The following is an 18,567-nucleotide window of genomic DNA, read 5'->3' as shown; positions in this document are numbered from 1 at the left end:
ACATAAAGGAATAAATAAATCAAGCTACTTGTTTTATAATAACAGTAAATTGCACATCAATATTTTGTGCGAAATGTTCATAAACATGTTTATTGTAATCTGTTTAACTCTCTAACTTAAGATATACATGATGTAATAAACCCTTCTGCTTATAAATTGTGTTGCTTTTTTCTGTTGATAGGTTGCTCTCTCACAATCAAATGCGTCTCATTTTTATAATTCATATGAGATTTTCCTTTAAATATCCGGATTACTCATGTAAATCAGTACCCTATTAATTTAACCGGTGTTACCTAGGTTCTTGTTTACGTCCGAATTGAACACAAATTGATCAAAGAAGATTTCTAAGTGCTGTTTTTTTATTATTATCATAATTAAACAAGTCACATGCAAATACATTCCAGTATTCAAAATATCGGCTTCCTTAGTTACCGACCGGACGAAAGTGAATTTTACGGTCGCTATCATCCAATTAAAATTTAGAAAAGTACCATGTAAGGTAAGTATTCATATTTCATATGGCAATTAACAAATTAATTTAATGGATATACTTAGGTGAGGTGAGGTAAGGTAAAAATTAAGAAACTAGGAAATTAAAATTGATACTATAAGCTGGTAAGACATCAATTAAGGATACAGATTAGCTAAAAATATTGATAGGTTATGGACCTCCTTTTCGAGATATTTGAGATTTAAAATATGGCGGGAAAAGGCTTACTCGGACTTTTACCTTATATTTTCTGTTTGGTATTATTTGGGTCTCAAAACAAACGAAAGAAAATCAAGAATCTTCTAAAATTTTGGTAAATGACCTTTCATGAGCTATTAAGTCTTATATGAAAAAGTAAATGGGTGTTATGGGGCAAAATATTTTACATTGTATTGTATGGAAAAACACCAAGGAGTCCGAACATTTGACACAAATTCCAAAACCTCACCTAAGTACATCCTTAACAAAACGAAGGCACTTTTACAGGTTCAAACATACAGATATACACTCTTAACTATCTCATTTGTTCAAGAGATTGGGGTTAAATAATGCCCTATTGATATATAATATAAATATAAGTAACAAGTTCCGGGTTAATTTCGATAACGATACCGATGTTATTTGTCACATGAAGTTCCGATTGTATGTAATTTCTGTATCTTCCGCCTTTGATATCACCACCATGGTTAAGGTATAAAGGAGGACATTCAACACACTGTATCTATACAAGTTAAATGTGAGTTTTTGCCTTCCCAGTTTCCAAGCGTGAACGTAACGGGTTTTACTACAAAAAGGTTGACATTGCCCAAAAATAAATGCAATGTAATCAAAAATACCAACAGTCACTCTCACCTAATTCGCTTCTCCTAAATATAAAAATAAAAAATATAAAAACAATTATATACAAAATATGGGATACGGTCACCTTAGATGATTCACAAATGCAATGGCAAGGAACGAGTGACCGATAACAACATACTGGGATTCCAAATCCATACTGATAGGGTGCAGACTTTCTGTGAAATTTAATGGAACATGGTCAAAACTGTTGCGTTTTATATTTCACAAATTAGGTACATATGTACCCCCTTTCCCCCAACCGAACATTACCATAAAATAAGCAATTTTGGACCTCGACCAAACCGGCAAAAACAAAGGAAGTGAGAGTTTAAAATCCTTTGTATTGATCTATTATTGTTGAAGTACTTCCTTCTCATATGCAGTCGAATAATTGTGAATTATTCCAAACAAAAATATATCAGATGATTCAGAATTAGTCATTTTACATTGTTGAAGGATACAAACCATAATTTATAGTGTTCTGTCTATAGCTGTTTGTAACAGAAATGATGTTTAAACTAATTGTCTTATTAGTAAGCATGGCTTCGGTTTTACATCTAACATCAGGTAAGCTTTTAAAAATGTATTAATCCGATGATTGAATTATCATATTCAATACTTGTTAAATATCTGATATACTTAAAAGTAAAATTTGGTTGCATAATATATTAGTTGCCATGCACATATGGTGTTGATTATGTGCATCCACGATAGAATGTTTAAATTTGTTCGGTAAACACTTTTGGTATTATTTACCCCACTGCTGTTGGACGTTTCGTCCCCGAGGGTATCACCAGCCCAGTAGTAAGCACTTCGATGTTGACATGAATGTCAGTTAAATGGTCATTTTTATAAATTTACCGTTTGCAAAAGTATGAATTATTCGAAATACTAAAGATTTTCTTATCCTAGGCATAAATTACCTTAGCTGTCTTTGACACATTTTGGGGGAATTTTGTGTCCCCAATGCTCTTCATCTTTGTACTTGTTTGGCTTTCTAACTATTTCGAGCTGAGCGTCACTGTTGAGTCTCATGTAGACGAAACGCGCGTATGTCGTATTGATTTATCTCTGATTTATGCTACAAGCCCTGGTTCCAACATATCGACCATATTTCTACCTATAAACGTCTAATTTAGAAATATGTTTTTTTATTCAGATGTTTCTCCAATAATCTCCAATTATGTTTCATATCCGAAAACAGTTGTTAATGTGTTTCGTCATTTCATGCCACAAAGTAAACAGGAAACGGAAGTTACCAAAAAAAACAGCAAAAGAGTAAGTCGAAAATAGATCGACAAAGCCATTGCATACTAACATTAAAACCACAAAAAGACATACAAACACGTGTTTAAATATTTTGATTCCATAGTATTTTATATGATATGAACTAAGTTTTTATTTTTGTTTTTCAGGAATGCAATGCGCCCTGTGTGTAGATATCAAAGCTGATCTCAGTGCTGCTTATAATGTAGACAATTTCCAAAATTATATTGACAAAATTTCTGCCTTACGTAATCGAGAATGTGTAAACAAAAATACAGCAAACACTCTCCTCTCATGTGAACACAGAAAGAACAAATGTGGGACAATCAACGGGGATGTAGTTCTGAGTCAAGCATACTTCGGGGTAGGTAAGTATTTTTATCGAACAGGCAAAGTTACAACTCTATAGTGTTTCGGTATCTTTGTTTTCTTTTTACCTTACCTCCTTCTGTCCTTGATCTCACAATTGTGTCAAATATCTCGAAAAGGAGATTCATAACCCATATATATTTTATCTTTTGTTCCTTAACTAATACTCTTTTGACTTATGGAAACAATAATGAATTCTTGATCTTTTTTTAATTTTACCAAAGTACATCCATAAATTCATTATTTCAACAGTTGTGCTCTTAACAAATTATTCAAGATTTTGAATGTGGGACGTCAAAACCACCCTTTGAACATGTAGAGCGGATATTCATCAATATTTTAAGAAGAATATAACATGCACCATTTTTTGTACATCAATTAGGCCGTTAAGTTTCTCGTTTGAATTTGTCATTTCGGGGCCTTTTATAGCTGACTATGCGGTATGAGATTTTCTTATTGTTGAAGGCCGTACGGTGACCTATAGTTGTTAATCTCTGTGTCTCTTTTTTGTCTCTTGTGGAGAGTTATGTCATTTGAAATTTTACAACATATTCTTTTTTATACCAACAAATCTATAGTTCTTACACATATACATGTATATCTCATACATGTACATTATAATAAATATGGGTTTGTCTAAAATAGTTATAACGACCTTTTACATATTTTTAATTACAGATATACCTACGGCAGTTACAATCAGTGGATGTTTAAAAGTTGAAAACGGAACCGAGGCTGGTTGTTCCAAAAATCTGAATATGTTAAATGAGAATAGAGAAATATTAGTAAGCTTCCTTAACGATAAAATAGGAAGTCTGAACATGCAAACAAGCAATTTCACTAAAGGGCAAATTTGTATTATAAGGCTGCCTTATGGGACCGGTGGTAATGAAGAGGTACAGAACAAATCGGCGCCAATATCTACTGGATATGGCAAGAATACGTCCGTTATATCTAGGTTCAAATTGATTTTGACATTGTCAACCCTATTTGTCTACTTTGTTGTATTGTAGAAATACAATTTTCAAAAAAAAGTTGCATTTGGTATTGACAATACTCAGATTTTAAAAATTGCATATTTTGATATTTTAGGTGCATCAGTGTGTGATTGTGTTTTGGGCTACATTAAAAAATAAAAAAATTGTATCAACATTAAAGTTTCTGAAAACCCGTTTTTATGTTTTTACACTGTTTATTTAAATAGCTTTTTCAATTTGAGAAATGTTGTACTAAATATACATATATGTTAATCTTCCATGAGATACGTAATGTTACACATAAAAACCACTGTTACTATTCCATAAGGTACGAAAATGCTTACGAACAGATATTCCATAAATTACGAAATGGCATTCAAATGACTCATTCACAAAGTACGAAATGGTATGCATATAAATATTCTATGAGGTACGAAATGGCATACATAAAAATATGTCATGAAGATGAGGTACAAAACTATATACATACGAATATTTCATGAGCTTCGATATATAACTCATATAACAAGAATGTGTCCATAGTACACTCGCACTATCATTTTCTATGTTGAACATTGAAATTGTGTTAAAACTCTAATTGAGCATTTAAATTAGAAAGATCATATCACAGGGAACATGTATACTAAGTTTCAAGTTGATTTGACTTCAACTTCATAAAAAACTACCTTGACCAAAAACTTTAACCTGAAATTTGCACTATCATTTTCTATGTTCAGTGAACCGTGAAATTGGGGTCAAAACACTTATTTGGCATTAAAATTTGAAAGATCATATCATAGGCCACATGTGTATTGAGTTTCAAGTTGATTGGACTTCAACTTCATCCAAAACTACCGTGCCCAAAATTTTAACCTGAAGCGGGACAAACGGAGGGAAGGACGGACGAACGAACGGACGCACAGACCAGTAAACATAATGCCCTTCTTCTATCAAAGGTTGGGCATGAAAAAACATTGTAAAAGTACCAAGTGGTCAGGGAACAAAAAGCTCAAATACTCACATAAATACGGCCAACCTACCTTCTCTGAAATATTGCCCAAACTTGTACATGTAAATATATAATTTACTGCAAACGTTCTAGAGAATTATTAAAAGATTTCTATAAATCAGAACGTTAGATATTTCATTTTCGTATGGATATTTCATTTCCGTATTAAACGGTAGTGCTTCGGTATCTTTGTTTTCATCAACTGTACAGGTGTATTTGGTTTAAATGGCTAACGACAATGTGTTACCACTTCCAAGCTTGGCTTGTGAAGATAATTTGAACTCTGATTTGGAAAAGTTGTACCTTTGTTAATGCACGAAAAGTGGATGACAGACTAAATTATCAACAAAACAAAAACAGGGTTTTCAAGTTTAGTGTACTATCTACTAAACAAACTAATAATAATTACAAGGATTTAAAGTATGTTCGCCAGAGGCGCGTGTATTCTACAAAAGACTAATCAGTGACGATCGAAAACAAAAAGTCAAAAAGCCAAATACGTAAGTAAATACAAACTAAAGGCACCTCGTCTCTCTCCCTTAACGACAATATAGGTACAGAAAGCCATTGCGCGATAATGTATCAGTGACCCTTTGTACAAATAGACCGCTTGTTGAAAACAATGAACTAGAGGCTCTATAGAGCCTGTGTTGCTCACCTGGGTCTATGTGAATATTAAACAAAGGACGCAGATGGATTCATGACAAAATTAAGTTTTGGTGATGGTGATGTGTTTGTACATCGTACTTTACTGAACATTCTCGCTGTTTACAATTATCTCTATGTATAATGAACTTGGCCCAGTAGTTTCAGAGGAGAAGATTTTGGTAAAAGATTACTAAGATTTACGAAAAATGGTTAAAAATTGACTATAAAGGGCAAAAACTCCTAAAGGGGTCAACTGACCATTTCGGTCATGCTGACTTATTTGTAGATCTTACTTTGCCGACATTTATTGCTTTTTACAGTTTATCTCTATCTATAATAATAGTCAAGATAATAACCAAAAACAGCAAAGTTTCCTTAAAATTACCAATTCAGGGGCAGCAACCCAACAACGGGTTGTCCGATTCATCTGAAAACTTCAGTACAGATAGATCTTGACCTGATAAACAATTTAATCTCGTCCGATTTGCTCTAAATGCTTTGGTTGTTGAGTTATAAGCCAAAAACTGAATTTTACCCCCATGTTTTATTTTTAGTTGTGGCGGCCATCTTGGTTGGTTGGTCGAGTCACGCCACACATTTTTAAAACTAAATACCCCAATGATGATTGTGGCCACGTTTGGTTAAATTTGGCCCAGTAGTTTCAGAGAAGATTTTTGAAAAAGATTACTAAGATTTACGAAAAATGGTTAAAAAATGACTATAAAAGGGCAATAACTCCTAAAGGGGTCAACTGATTATTTCGGTCATGTTGACTTCTTTGTAAATCTTACTTTGCTGAACATTAGTGCTGTTTACAGTTTATCTCTATCTATAATAATATTCAAGATAATAACCAAAAATAGCAAAATTTCCTTAAAATTACCAATTCAGGGGCAGCAACCCAACAACGGGTTGTCCGATTCATCTGAAAACTTCAGTGCAGATAGATCTTGACCTGATAAACAATTTAATCTCGTCCGATTTACTTTAAATACTTTGGTTTTTGAGTTATAAGCCAAAAACTGAATTTTACCCCTATGTTCTATTTTTAGCCGTGGCGGCCATCTTGGTTGGTTGGCCGGGTCACGCCACACCTTTTTTTAATCTAGATACCCAATGATGATTGTGGCATAGTTTGGTTTAATTTGGCCTAGTAGTTTCAGAGTAGATTTTTGTAAAAGATTACTAAGATTTACGAAAAATGGTTAAAAATTGACTATAAAGGGCAGTAACTCCTAAAGGGGTCAACTGACCATTTCAGTCATGTTGACTTCTTTGTAAATCTTACTTTGCTGAACATTAGTGCAGTTCATCTCTATCTATAATAATTCTAAGATAATAACCAAAAACAGCAAAATTTCCTTAAAATTACCAATTCAGGGGCAGCAATCCAACAACGGGTTGTCCGATTCATCTGAAAATTTCAGTGCAGATAGATCTTGACCTAATAAACAATTTAATCTCGTCAGATTTGCTCTAAATGCTTTGGTTTTTGAGTTATAAGCCAAAAGCTTCATTTTACCCCTATGTTCTATTTTTAGCCATGGCGGCCATCTTGGTTGGTTGGCCGGGTCACCGGACACATTTTTCAAACTAGATACCTCAATGATGATTTTGGCCAAGTTTGGTAAAATTTGGCCCAGTAGTTTCAGAGGAGAAGATTTTTGTAAAAATTTAACGACGACAGACGCAGGACGACGACGAACGACGGACGCCAAGTGATGAGAAAAGCTCACTTGGCGCTTTGGGTCAGGTGAGCTAAAAACGGGGATAAAATTCTTATATTAAGTTTAAAATTAATAAAACCTCGGTGATTGTGATGTCGGGAACGACCCACTTTTCTCAAATTATTTAAATGAATTTAAAATTCATTCTTTTTTGTGGATAATTATACCCTCTAGGTTATGTTAACACCACTCACTTATTTCGGTGTTAACTCAGGTAAGCATTTGATCAGCCTAAAATCAAAACTGTGAATGGTGAGGTTTTCAATGAAATCATTAAAGATGCTGAATGGACATTCTTCTGCTCAACGAAAGGGAGAAAACTTGCCTCAAAATATGGAATAATCTATCAGTTATCTTTTTCCATGTAATTTAGAAATTTGTTTTTATGATTTACCAGTTAATGCATTCACAATCTGTTTGGTTAAAATGTAATACAAAAAGGAAAGGAACCAGACAATCATACTAAGATCGCGATTGCCACAAAGGCTTATCGACTTTTGTAGGAAACACGTTTTTGTTTTACTCGAATTATTTGTTTTTAATAAGGCCGTAAGTTTTCACATTTGCCCCCCCCCCCCCCACATTTGAATTGTGTCATATTTTGGCATGTCGGGGTCTTTTGAACTTTCTGTTCATTGTTGAAGGCTTTCAGGGTGTTCTTATTCACTACATTTATATAGACGGGAGTTCTGTATAACGTCAAGAAGACATGTAGATACAAAATTAGTATACTGAGAGGAGAAAAAGCAGATACAAAATTTCAAGACGCGTGTGATCCGCCTCAAACTTTTTTCTACCTACCGCACTTGCGGCAACCACATGCATGATACTACGAGACCCCCAAAGAAAAGATGTCGATAAGACTCAATCTGATGGAAAGTTGCCTGCATACGGAGTATATATCTGCCAATTGATACGATATTCCCGAGTTTGTATTTCCTATCATGATTTCCTTGATAAAGGGTTGCTGCTCACAAGGAAGCTAATCAACCAAGAATTCCAAATGGTGAAGTTAAAATCATCCCTCAGTAATTTTTACGGACGCCATCACGGGTTGGTTGACCGTTATGGAATAACCGTTTCACGGAAGATATCGGATACGTTCCTTATGTTGTAACTACAATCCCGTTCCCTTTTCATGAATGTGAATAACCGAATTAGACTACTTACCGGGTTTATAATAACATGAGCAACACGATAGGTGCCACATGTGAACTAGGATCTGCTTACCCTTCCAGTGCACCTAAAGTCACCCCCCCCCCATTTTTAGTGGAGTATGTAGTTTTCTATGTTGTGTTTTGTTTACTTTTACTTGTCTGTTTGTATTTTTCCTTTTTAGCAATGACGTTGCCAGTTTATTTTCCATCTATGAATTTGACTGTTCCTCTGGTATCTTTCGTCCCTTATTTGTCTAATTGAATCTATCAATAAATACTTGATTAAAAAAATCAAATGTGAAATGAAAAAAGCATTACTTCCTAAGTACTTCCTTGTTTTTTTTAATATCGGTACCAGATGGTTCCAGATCAGTCACATGAAATTGTTATTGAGTATATAAAATGTAAATTAAATTTTCCTGCTAAAGTTGTTTGCAATATAAATGATGCATGTGCTAATTGTGTTGTTGATAAGCATGCCTCAGGTTTTGCACTCGATAGAAGGTAAGCTTTTTTAATATATTAAGATCACAATGCTTTGATAATAACAACTAACTGCTGATAGTATCTGATGTTATTAGAATTAAAACGCAGCAGCAGCATAGTTGATATATTGCCCAAATTATGCTGATAGGACATGTTTCTATACTGTGTTTTAAATGTTGTTTTGGTATATGTTGAATTACGCAAATAAGTTTAATAAAAAACAATAAATACACTTGACTCGTTATGCTGATTGCATTTTGGGTCAATTGGGAATGGAAATGGGGGATGTGTCTAACAGACAACAACCTGACCAAAGAACAGGCCACTAATAGGTCTTCAGTACAGCGAGTGTTTGATCGAACACCATTTTGCGTTCATATCTTAATTCTTTAGAATATTGCGCTTGCACGACACGTACGTTCCTTTATCTTTTTATATACCAAATACATGTTATCGTTCTTCCGTCATTCATAGTATATGTCTAATTTTAACAAATGCGACTTTTTAAAGAATTTTATCAAATCTATTCTCCTTATCAAATGTGTTGGGTTTTATTCTCCAGGTATTGATTGCTTGAATTGCATAAATGTCATAAAAGCTCATCTCTATGGTGATGACAGAGTTTTCCAATCAGTTGTTGAAGAAATAAATATGATAAACACGTGTTCGAATGCAACCAATCAAACTTATTCAACAATCCTCCCATGCAAAACTGCACATGGTAACCAGAGAGTACAAAGATGCGGGGAATTCAACGGAACCATTATCTTGGATCTACATTCCTTTCAACGCAGTAAGTTTTCAATAGGTATTTGTTCGTGTTGTTCGTGTGTTCCTTTGTACATGTTGGCCATGAACATTGAAGTTGAAACATACCAATATAACTCAACCAAACGAGAAATTATATTTTAAAAAAGACTAAAAAGACACCAATGAGGCAAACAGAAATTAAAAAGAAAGTTGAACTATAAAAACAAAAGAAAGGATTGTATTTTAACAATAAAAACACTTCATTCACCTTTTATCCGAATGCATCAGTTTTCATAGACAATATTGTGTTTGCTCACTTCGTTCCGAAAATGTTATTGTATTTCATATATTAATGCTTTTGAATTGTATCTCAATTTTGGTGCATTTTACTTGAATTGTACCTATTCATCATTGTTCATTATTGACTGTCCCATGGCCAGCTGTTCCTTTTAACCGGTTTAAATGAAGGTAATTAAAGAAGTTGTATCAGAAAATGAATTGATAACATGGCTAATTAGAGGCGCCGCGGTAGGCAAACATAAATTGAGAGATTTCAAATAACCATTTCTCCATAAAGCAGTACCTGTACCAAGCCAGGAATAAGACAGTTGTTTTCCATTTGTTTGATGTCTTTGAGTTTTTAATATTGCCATTTGATAGGGACTGTTCGTTTAGAAATTTCGTTGGAGTTCGATATTTTTGCTCGTTTCCTTTTTTTGTTTAAATCATCATTGATGCTCACAATAAAAATTAAAATAAAGAGCAAAGACAAACCAATAAAAAAATAATATATTATTAAAAACCAGTCAACAAACCGTTTTCCTTTCGTTGAACTTTAACAAGTGGAAAACATGTTTGATATGATACCCATTAACAGATAAAATATTTGACACCTCCATCGACAATGCCCCACGTTCACATACATAATGGATTTTATATATGTTAAGCTTATACCTAACTGATCAATTATTATTTATTATTTTTTATTACAGATATGCTTACTGAGATTATAGCACGAGGATGTTTTGATGTTGACAAAAAAACAAAGACTGGATGTAACACAGATCCGTTTATGTTAAATGAGCAGAAAGCAAACTTAGAAAACCTCCTTGTAAAAGCAAAAGCACGTATAAAACTTCAAGTAGTCAATGTCACAAATGGCCAGTTTTGTACAAATCCGTCATCTACTACTAGGCGTATTGAAAAGGCTACAAACAAATCGATTTTAGCTACCGAAGAAAGCAAAAATATGTCAGCAATGTTAAAATTTGAATATTGTTCAATATTAGTTTTTGTGATTTTCATCTTCAGTGAGTTTTAAGAACTTCAATAGCACTAAAAGGGTTTAAATTCAGTGATGTTAAAATAAAACATTTTAAATCGCATTGGTGTTTGTTGTGTTCTTCCTTTTGTATGTGTCAATAAATTTTGACTGATTAGAAAATTATATAGATCATGCATATTATCGGTTACGTTGCTAACAACAGAGCTGTTGCTTAGAGGGCTCAAAACATTCAAGGCTAGGTTTTTCTTCGGAATGTGTTACGAACGCCATCATTATTTGGGGGACCATCGTAACCACTATTATATCATCTTTTCCTCGAGTATAACTAAAATACCACCGTATGGGTACTCTCGAGAGCAACATAACGGGTGTAATATTTTGAAACACGAGATGTTAAGCATTCCGGAAATCTACAGCCCAGTAGTCAGTCCTTCTGTGTTATGATGAATTATCATTGATATGGTCATAATTATAAATTAACTGTTCCAAAAACTTTCCATGTTTGAAACACTCCGACTTTTCTACCTCAGGAATTTATTACCCTAGCTATATTTGGCAACAATTGTAGGAGTGTATTGTCCAATGCTCTTCAACTTCGAACTTTGTTTGGTCTTTTTAACTTTTTTATTCGAGCGTCACTGGTGACGCTTTTCCAGTGACGCTTTTGTAGACAAAACGTGTCTCTGGCGAAGTACAAAATGTCAATCCTGGTATCTATGAGGATTGTAATAATTTTCGTTTAACATGGTTTTCGTTTAACATAGAAACGCGCGTCTGGCGTATATACTAAATTTAGTCCTGGTATCTATGATGGGTTTATTTCATGCCAGTATCAAATAACTAGCATGAAAACTATGTTAAACGAAAATTATAACATGGCTTAAAATATTTAAAAACCACATAACAAAACCCGATATTAAAAATGATAGCAAGTTCAGAAGACGAACAAAACTATATTAAGTGAAAACGATATCTGTGAATATTTTGTTGGAAACTACAATGTATACGGATAAAATGTTCCCTGAAAATAAACAAATAAGCAATAACCTTTCAAAAAATCTGTTTAAACATATTCAAGGGATAGAGCATTCGAAAACTGTTACAGGGTAGAAATGTCAGGATATGTTTAGCTAAAAAAAATCTACATAAATGTTCTCGGATAGAGATGTTAACAGTTTTTAGTAAACGATCTTTTGACATCGCTGCTTTTTACATAGAGAAAGAATTGTTAAAAAAAAAGATTTTGAGGCCTTGGTTGGTCAAAGTTGTCCCCGTCTTTGACCTGAGAATCAATCAAATTATGTTCTATTTCTGGCTAATCTCTAGTTGGTTCTCTGTAAGAATTTCGGCTTAAGCCACCATAACAGACTTCCGGTGTCCTAGCACTCCCTGTACTCCCTGTGTAGGAATTATGGTTGTTAATATTGTTGTAAATATATATGTGAAACATCTTTTTCGCACCCCTTAAGGGGTGCTCCGACAATCGGAGAAATCTACCTGTGCATACATAAGGGTAAATACAATTTTTAATGTACTGTTTTGTATCATGCAATTTTATATTTTCGGGGGAGACAATTTCATTAGTAAAATCAAGTTCCTTTAAGGCATTGTGATATGACCACGAGTCTGTTGTTAGCAGCTGTTGATATTATCCTAGACATAGCGCACATTGACGTTGTTAAGAAACGTGCGTTCGGCGAGCAAAAAACTTTACCCGACGCTTTTGGTTAAAAAGAATCATTTTGACTTAATACCGCAATATAGGATATTGCATCGCACGTAATCCTGGCGGATATTAATAACCCTGAACATCAGATATGGTGCCATAAATTAATATATACAAAAAAAGAATATGAATAAGTTGCAGAAACAGTCGTATAAAAAGTGAAATAATAAAAATATCGAAATCTGAGGATAATTCAGAAAAGAAAATCCTGAATCAAATAGCAAAATCAAAAGCTAAAAAGCATCAAACGAAAAGATAACAACTGTCATTGTTCTGACTTTGTATAAAATGGTGGGTAAAACCTGGTTTTATAGCTAGCTGAACCTCACATTTGTTGACAGTCGATTAGAATTCCAATATACTTACCATAATGTGTGAACAAAACAAACAGACATACTTGGGTTACAGCAGTTAACATCTTAATCACTTTAAAAAAACAAAAAAATATTTCAACAAATAAAATCAAATATGCATTTATACAAAGGATATTAGCAAAAACGAAAGACAAAAATACGGAAATTAATATAAAAAAGTCTTATTTCAATGCAAAATTTGCCTAGTTGGCTATTAACAGCCCTCGTATTCTTTCGAGATTATAATCTAAAAAAAAAAGTACAGTTAAAATGTCAACAAAAGTATCCCATGTAATCAGCGTAAAACCTGACAAAATAAAACAAAACAACGTATTTCAATTCATCAAGTAATGCTTATATTATTGTGCTAAAAAAGTAAAACAAAAATACCGAACTCCAAGGCAAATTCAAAAGGGCATCTATAAAAACCGACAAAGTCAAACGATATCAAAAAACAGAAGTGAAAAACTGCCATACTGCCGACCCGGCACAGCCATCCCCCGTTGAAAATGGTGAACAAAGTTTTATAGCCAGCTAAACCTACCACTTGCAAGTTATTCATATGTCCGTTTAATTGACATAATTGGGTTAGCAACCAAAATAGACATATACTGACCAACTTTAGAAACGCATTGTTGAATTTTTCTAAACAAAAAGAAGAATGGTAAACACGAATAGTAGTTGTATGAGGATCAAACATGATTTGGTACAAAATATCAACAAAATGTTGTTTGTAATTTTTAAGTCAGTCAGTATATATTCAGTGGTTGTCGATTGTTGATGTGATTGAATGGTGTTCGAAGAGAGCAATGGCTCCGTGTCAAAGACCGTACTTTGACCTATTATGGATTACTTTTACAATTGTGACTTGTATGGAGAGTTGTCTCATTGACATTCATACCACATTTTCTTATATCTATAATAGGTGAAATTGACAATGATTGGGATCCAGCAACCTAAACTAATTACTGATGTCTTAAAAAGTGGTCCAACAGTCTTAACAAATAGAAATTAGAAGAAAAAGTAAAATCATAAAAAAACTGAACTGAATTCAAACCGAAAAATCCCATGTCAGATGGCAAAATCTCAAACACAGCAACCGAATGTATAACAACTGTCATATTTCTGACTTTGTACAGCTATTTTCTTATGTAGAAAAATGTTGGATTGAACCTGGTTTTATAGCTCGCTAAACCTCTCACTTATATAACAGTTGCATCATATGCAATTGCTTTAACAACCATGCGTGAACAAACAAACAGACATAAAAATGTCAAATATACAGCAGTCAACATTGTGTTACAATCACTAAAAATATATATATATATATATATATATATATAACCAAGAAGCACAAAATGTCAGACAGACCAAGCATATTAGCAAAATTTAAAGACAAGAATAGAAAAATTTACCATAGTACAATAGCACAATGATGGGATGAATAAGTACAGAGTTATCAAAAGTACCAGGACTATTGTTTTATACGCCAGACGCGCGTTTCGTCTACATAAGACTCATCAGTGACGCTCAGATCAAAATAGTTAAAAAGCCAAATAAATACAAAGTTGAAGAGCATTGAGGATCAAAATTTCCTAAAAGTTGTGCCAAATATGGCTAAGGTAATCTACTCCTGGGGTAAGAAACGTCATATATGTAACAAAGAAACATAAAAAGGCATATAGACAAAGCACAAAGCAAAAATGAAAGACAACCAACAAATAAGTATTATAATAACGCAATAACTATATAGAATGATATACTTCATATCCTTCAAAATGTAAACTGTATACTTCCTTCTTGAAAAAAACAATTCAACTAAAAGTGGCATTTATGTTCCCAGACAGTTACGGATATTGAGTTTTACAGTTCGAAAATAAACATGAGTGTGAAATACATCAAGTTAGATGAGGTTGGATAAAACGATGTCTATATTTATTTGTGCAATATTATTTTGGATGTTGACTTTAAAGACGGCAGGCGGTAAGTCTGATGTGAAAAAAGAAATGTAAATAAAACACAGAATAAAATTAAAAAACGTATCAATATAAACCAATTCCTCAACCGTTTTAATCGGAATCTGAATCTATGTCAAAAGTTTCAAACTATAAAGCAAATTAATAGTTAGCATTCGACTTTTAAAAGTAATTTTAAAATATTAAAGAAGTTACATGTAGTTAATTCTACTCAACCGATGCCTTTAATTTGATTAATATTGTTCTATTGGATTGAACCAATCAAAACAGCTGTTATATTAGCCTGTCATGAACAAAAACGAAGGTTGTTCTAGATACAACTAACATGCTTTCTTAAAATATTTATTAATGTTACTGATACGATAGCAGTCCTGATGAACTTTTAATTTGAAAAAAAAACATTATTCAAATTTATATTCAAAAGTGGCTATGCGGAAATGACAACAACCTCGCACTTTTCAATAATTTCGGTTCTATAAAAATGTACTTATGATTTCAAAACTTTCTTTAATGTAAAAAGTATCTATGACATTTCAATTTCTTTCTTTCTTTTTTTTCTCTCTTTACAATACTTAGTGGTACACTTCCCAAAGAAACATTCCCAAATATGATAATAGTACGACATAAGACCAGACTTCGTCATTAACAAATGTTTTAGAACTGTTCATAAAGCGGCTTGTCTTATATTCTTTCAGCTACAGAATGCTTGCAGTGCATAGATGGTACGTTTGTTTCAACAAGCGTTCCTCCAACATTTCAGTCATACATAAAAACTTTGGAGAAAGACATAAACACGCCAAAATGTGCAAATGCGACGTCTGGTTCTAAATCAGGAAGTATAACAATTGGTCCATGCGAAGATAACCCCCCTAACAACAGGATGAATAAGTGTGGAACTTTAACTGGGACTATCAACTTGACTCACTTAACAACTGACTTAGGTATTGAAATAACAGTTTCTTTCATTTTTGCTTTGAGTCTTGTCTAGTGTTGTTATTTTTATATTAAACATTGCCTTAAAAGCTTGAGGTTGACTAGCCGCAAAACCATGTTCAACCCACCTTTTTTTCTTTGAATGTCCTGTACCAAGTCAGGAAAATGGCAGTTGTTATGTTATTGTTTGTTTCTGTGTGTGTTGCATTGTCGTTTTTTTTCTTTTTGTTGCACTTCGGTATTTCTGTTGTTTTCCTCTTATCATGCTTATAGTTGATGCGTTTATTTCAATTTAAGTTTGCAACCCTGATTTATTTTCTCTCAATCGATTTATGACTTTCGAACAACGGTATACTACTGTTGCCTTAATTTGAAATTGTAATTGAATACGATAAGTAATGAGTCAAATGACAAAGTAGAATAATAAATATAATGATTTCGAAAGGAAAAACAAAATGGAAGGTCCTAAATGATGAAGTGGTCAAGTCAAAAACTCAAATACATTAAACAAATAGAATATAATTGTCATATTATTGGCTTGGTGCAAGTATTTCCTAACGTAGACAGCGATGGATTAAATCTGGTTTTATAACTAGCTAAACCTCTCACTTGTAAGGCATAAACATAGAATATCATTATATTGGTAATAATATGTGAACAAAACACACAGAAATAATTGATAAAAGTGTAAAAGTGAAAGGCCAGAATATATTTGGTAAACGTGACCATTATTGGATCCAGCAGCCAAAAAAACATTTACGCCCATTTCCGAGAAAGTACACATTATATAGAATACGGCAAATACCAGGGTACAAAACATGAAAATGCACCATAAAAGTTGCATGCAGCCATCCACGTCCCCTTCCAGCATCAGGAATTCTTATTTTGATCATAGCAAAGTAACAGAAAGCTGAATAAACGAATACCGGGCAACATCAGGTCATACGAAAAAAAAACCACGTTAAGCATTTTATGCATTCTATGCGCTTTCCTGGATTAACCTTTAGCACGCAAAGAATTATGAAAAAAAAGTAATTTTAAATTGTTCAGAGAACAACTGAAGGTCTTCCACCAGTAAAGATCTATTTTGATATCAAAATATTAAAAGTCTGTTTAAAATGTCAGTTCCTAATGATGTATAAATATGAATTTCAAATCAAAGGTCAAACATATAGAACGTCTTAAACTATGACCTTGACCTAAATTTCAAGGTCACAAATCAAGGACGTCAAATCAAAAGACCCTAGGTCTTTAATATGTATGGTTAATGAGTTACATCACTTTACGCATAATTCTAAATATTAGATGGGGCGAATACTCCTATTTATTGTCTACGCACCCTTTCAACCAAAATTTATAAGTCGCAACTAACAATTTTGTAAAAATAATTTTTCGATATCTTTTACGGTTTTTGAAAATAAGTGAAAATAAGCCAAAATCAAATTTTTGAATATGACCTTGACCTTTGATCTTGACCTAATTTTCATTTTTTTTTGGACTAAGGACCTTAAATCCAAAGACCCTAGGCCTATATCACTTATGGTTTACCTGTTATAAACACACATCACTTATATAAAGTACAAAAAGGGGGAATGACTTTCATATGGAGTCTCCGAATCGGTCAAAATAAAAATCCTTATCCTGAAGATGTAACAAGCAATTTGATAGAATAAATTTGTCGTAATCTTTTACGGTTGCGGAGGTGTAGTGGTCACAAGAAAAACAGTGTCTGGGGAGATAACTCTTACAACGTAAAGTATTTGGTTACGCGGTTGTCAATTTTAAAAGCGTATAAACTATATGACCTACCGAATTAGACTATTTACCGGATTTGTTATCACATAAGTAACACGACGGGTGCCGCATGTGGAGTAGGATCTGCTTACCCTTCCGGAGCACCTGAGATCACCCCTAGTTTTTTGGTGGGGTTCGTGTTGTTTATTCTTTAGTTTTCTATGTTGTGTCGTGTGTGCTGTTGTTTGTTTGTCTTTTTTCATTTTTAGCCATGGCGTTGTCAGTTTGTTTTAGATTATGAGTTTGACTGTCCCTTTGGTATCTTTCGTCCCTCTTCTATACGATATCATATTCTAAATATCTAAGCGACATCTTATGAAACAACAATACCATGCAAGAAAAAATATTAGGCGGAAGAAAAACAAATAATCAGAACAAAATCAATAGGTCTTTCCATGGAAAGGTGGAAAGACCTAATAAGATGTACATTTTCCACGTAATGATCATTTATTGTCCATCAATTGTAGATATCAAAGCCACAGTGACAGCTAGAGGTTGTTTTGCAGTGGATAAAAACATTGAAGAAGGATGTTATACAGAAAAGAATATGTTAAATGACCAGAAATTCGTACTTGAAAAAAAGTTCGGAGATGGAATTGAACTATTCCAAATACAAATAGGAGATATAAACAATGGAAAATTATGTATAAGTAGAAGTAATACAGTGTGTTATTCGCCTGTAGTATTGATGTTGCTTACATTAAAGCTGAAACTAATTGGACTATTCATAGAGTAGATATGCAGCGTTTTTCAACATTAAAAAAAAGAAGTAAAAAACCAA

General features: G+C 33.2%; 1 protein-coding gene and 2 long non-coding RNA genes across 4 annotated transcripts; all 3 read left to right on the top strand.

Moving 5' to 3' along the window:
• The first annotated feature begins 1,737 nt into the window (after positions 1-1,737).
• On the top strand, positions 1,738-4,138 carry LOC139485977 (uncharacterized). Of its 2 annotated transcripts, none has more exons than XM_071270660.1 (3): positions 1,738-1,897; positions 2,746-2,960; positions 3,644-4,138. In XM_071270660.1, exons 1-3 carry the CDS (start codon positions 1,837-1,839, stop codon positions 3,677-3,679), a joined length of 312 nt encoding a protein of 103 aa, XP_071126761.1. In that variant the 5' UTR covers positions 1,738-1,836; the 3' UTR covers positions 3,680-4,138. The 2 variants fall into 2 exon arrangements, with proteins under 2 accessions (XP_071126761.1, XP_071126760.1); XM_071270659.1 differs by having other exon boundaries at positions 1,739-1,897; positions 2,746-2,964.
• Positions 4,139-8,834: 4,696 nt separating this feature from the next.
• Positions 8,835-11,104, top strand: LOC139487069 (uncharacterized). The gene is made up of 3 exons (XR_011655735.1): positions 8,835-8,987; positions 9,532-9,762; positions 10,712-11,104. It is a non-coding gene; the product is annotated as an uncharacterized lncRNA (long non-coding RNA).
• A 3,797-nt stretch (positions 11,105-14,901) lies between these two features.
• On the top strand, positions 14,902-18,567 carry LOC139487068 (uncharacterized). The gene is made up of 3 exons (XR_011655734.1): positions 14,902-15,066; positions 15,755-16,000; positions 18,254-18,567. It is a non-coding gene; the product is annotated as an uncharacterized lncRNA (long non-coding RNA).

This window comes from Mytilus edulis, chromosome 8 (genome assembly GCF_963676685.1).
Source record: "Mytilus edulis chromosome 8, xbMytEdul2.2, whole genome shotgun sequence".
Taxonomy (NCBI): Eukaryota; Metazoa; Mollusca; class Bivalvia; order Mytilida; family Mytilidae; genus Mytilus; species Mytilus edulis.
The sequence above is the reverse complement of the archived record's forward strand: the minus strand, read 5'-3'. Positions and strand labels throughout refer to the sequence as shown.

What these genes read in the sequence shown, in the direction of transcription:
- LOC139485977 (XM_071270659.1), top strand. Translation starts at nt 1,837, where the DNA reads ATGATGTTTAAACTAATTGTCTTATTAGTAAGCATGGCTTCGGTTTTA. An exon ending in GGTTTTACATCTAACATCAG is followed by an intron (nt 1,898 to 2,745) that starts GTAAGCTTTTAA and finishes TTTGTTTTTCAG; the next exon opens with GAATGCAATGCGCCCTGTGT. An exon ending in TCAAGCATACTTCGGGGTAG is followed by an intron (nt 2,965 to 3,643) that starts GTAAGTATTTTT and finishes TTTTAATTACAG; the next exon opens with ATATACCTACGGCAGTTACA.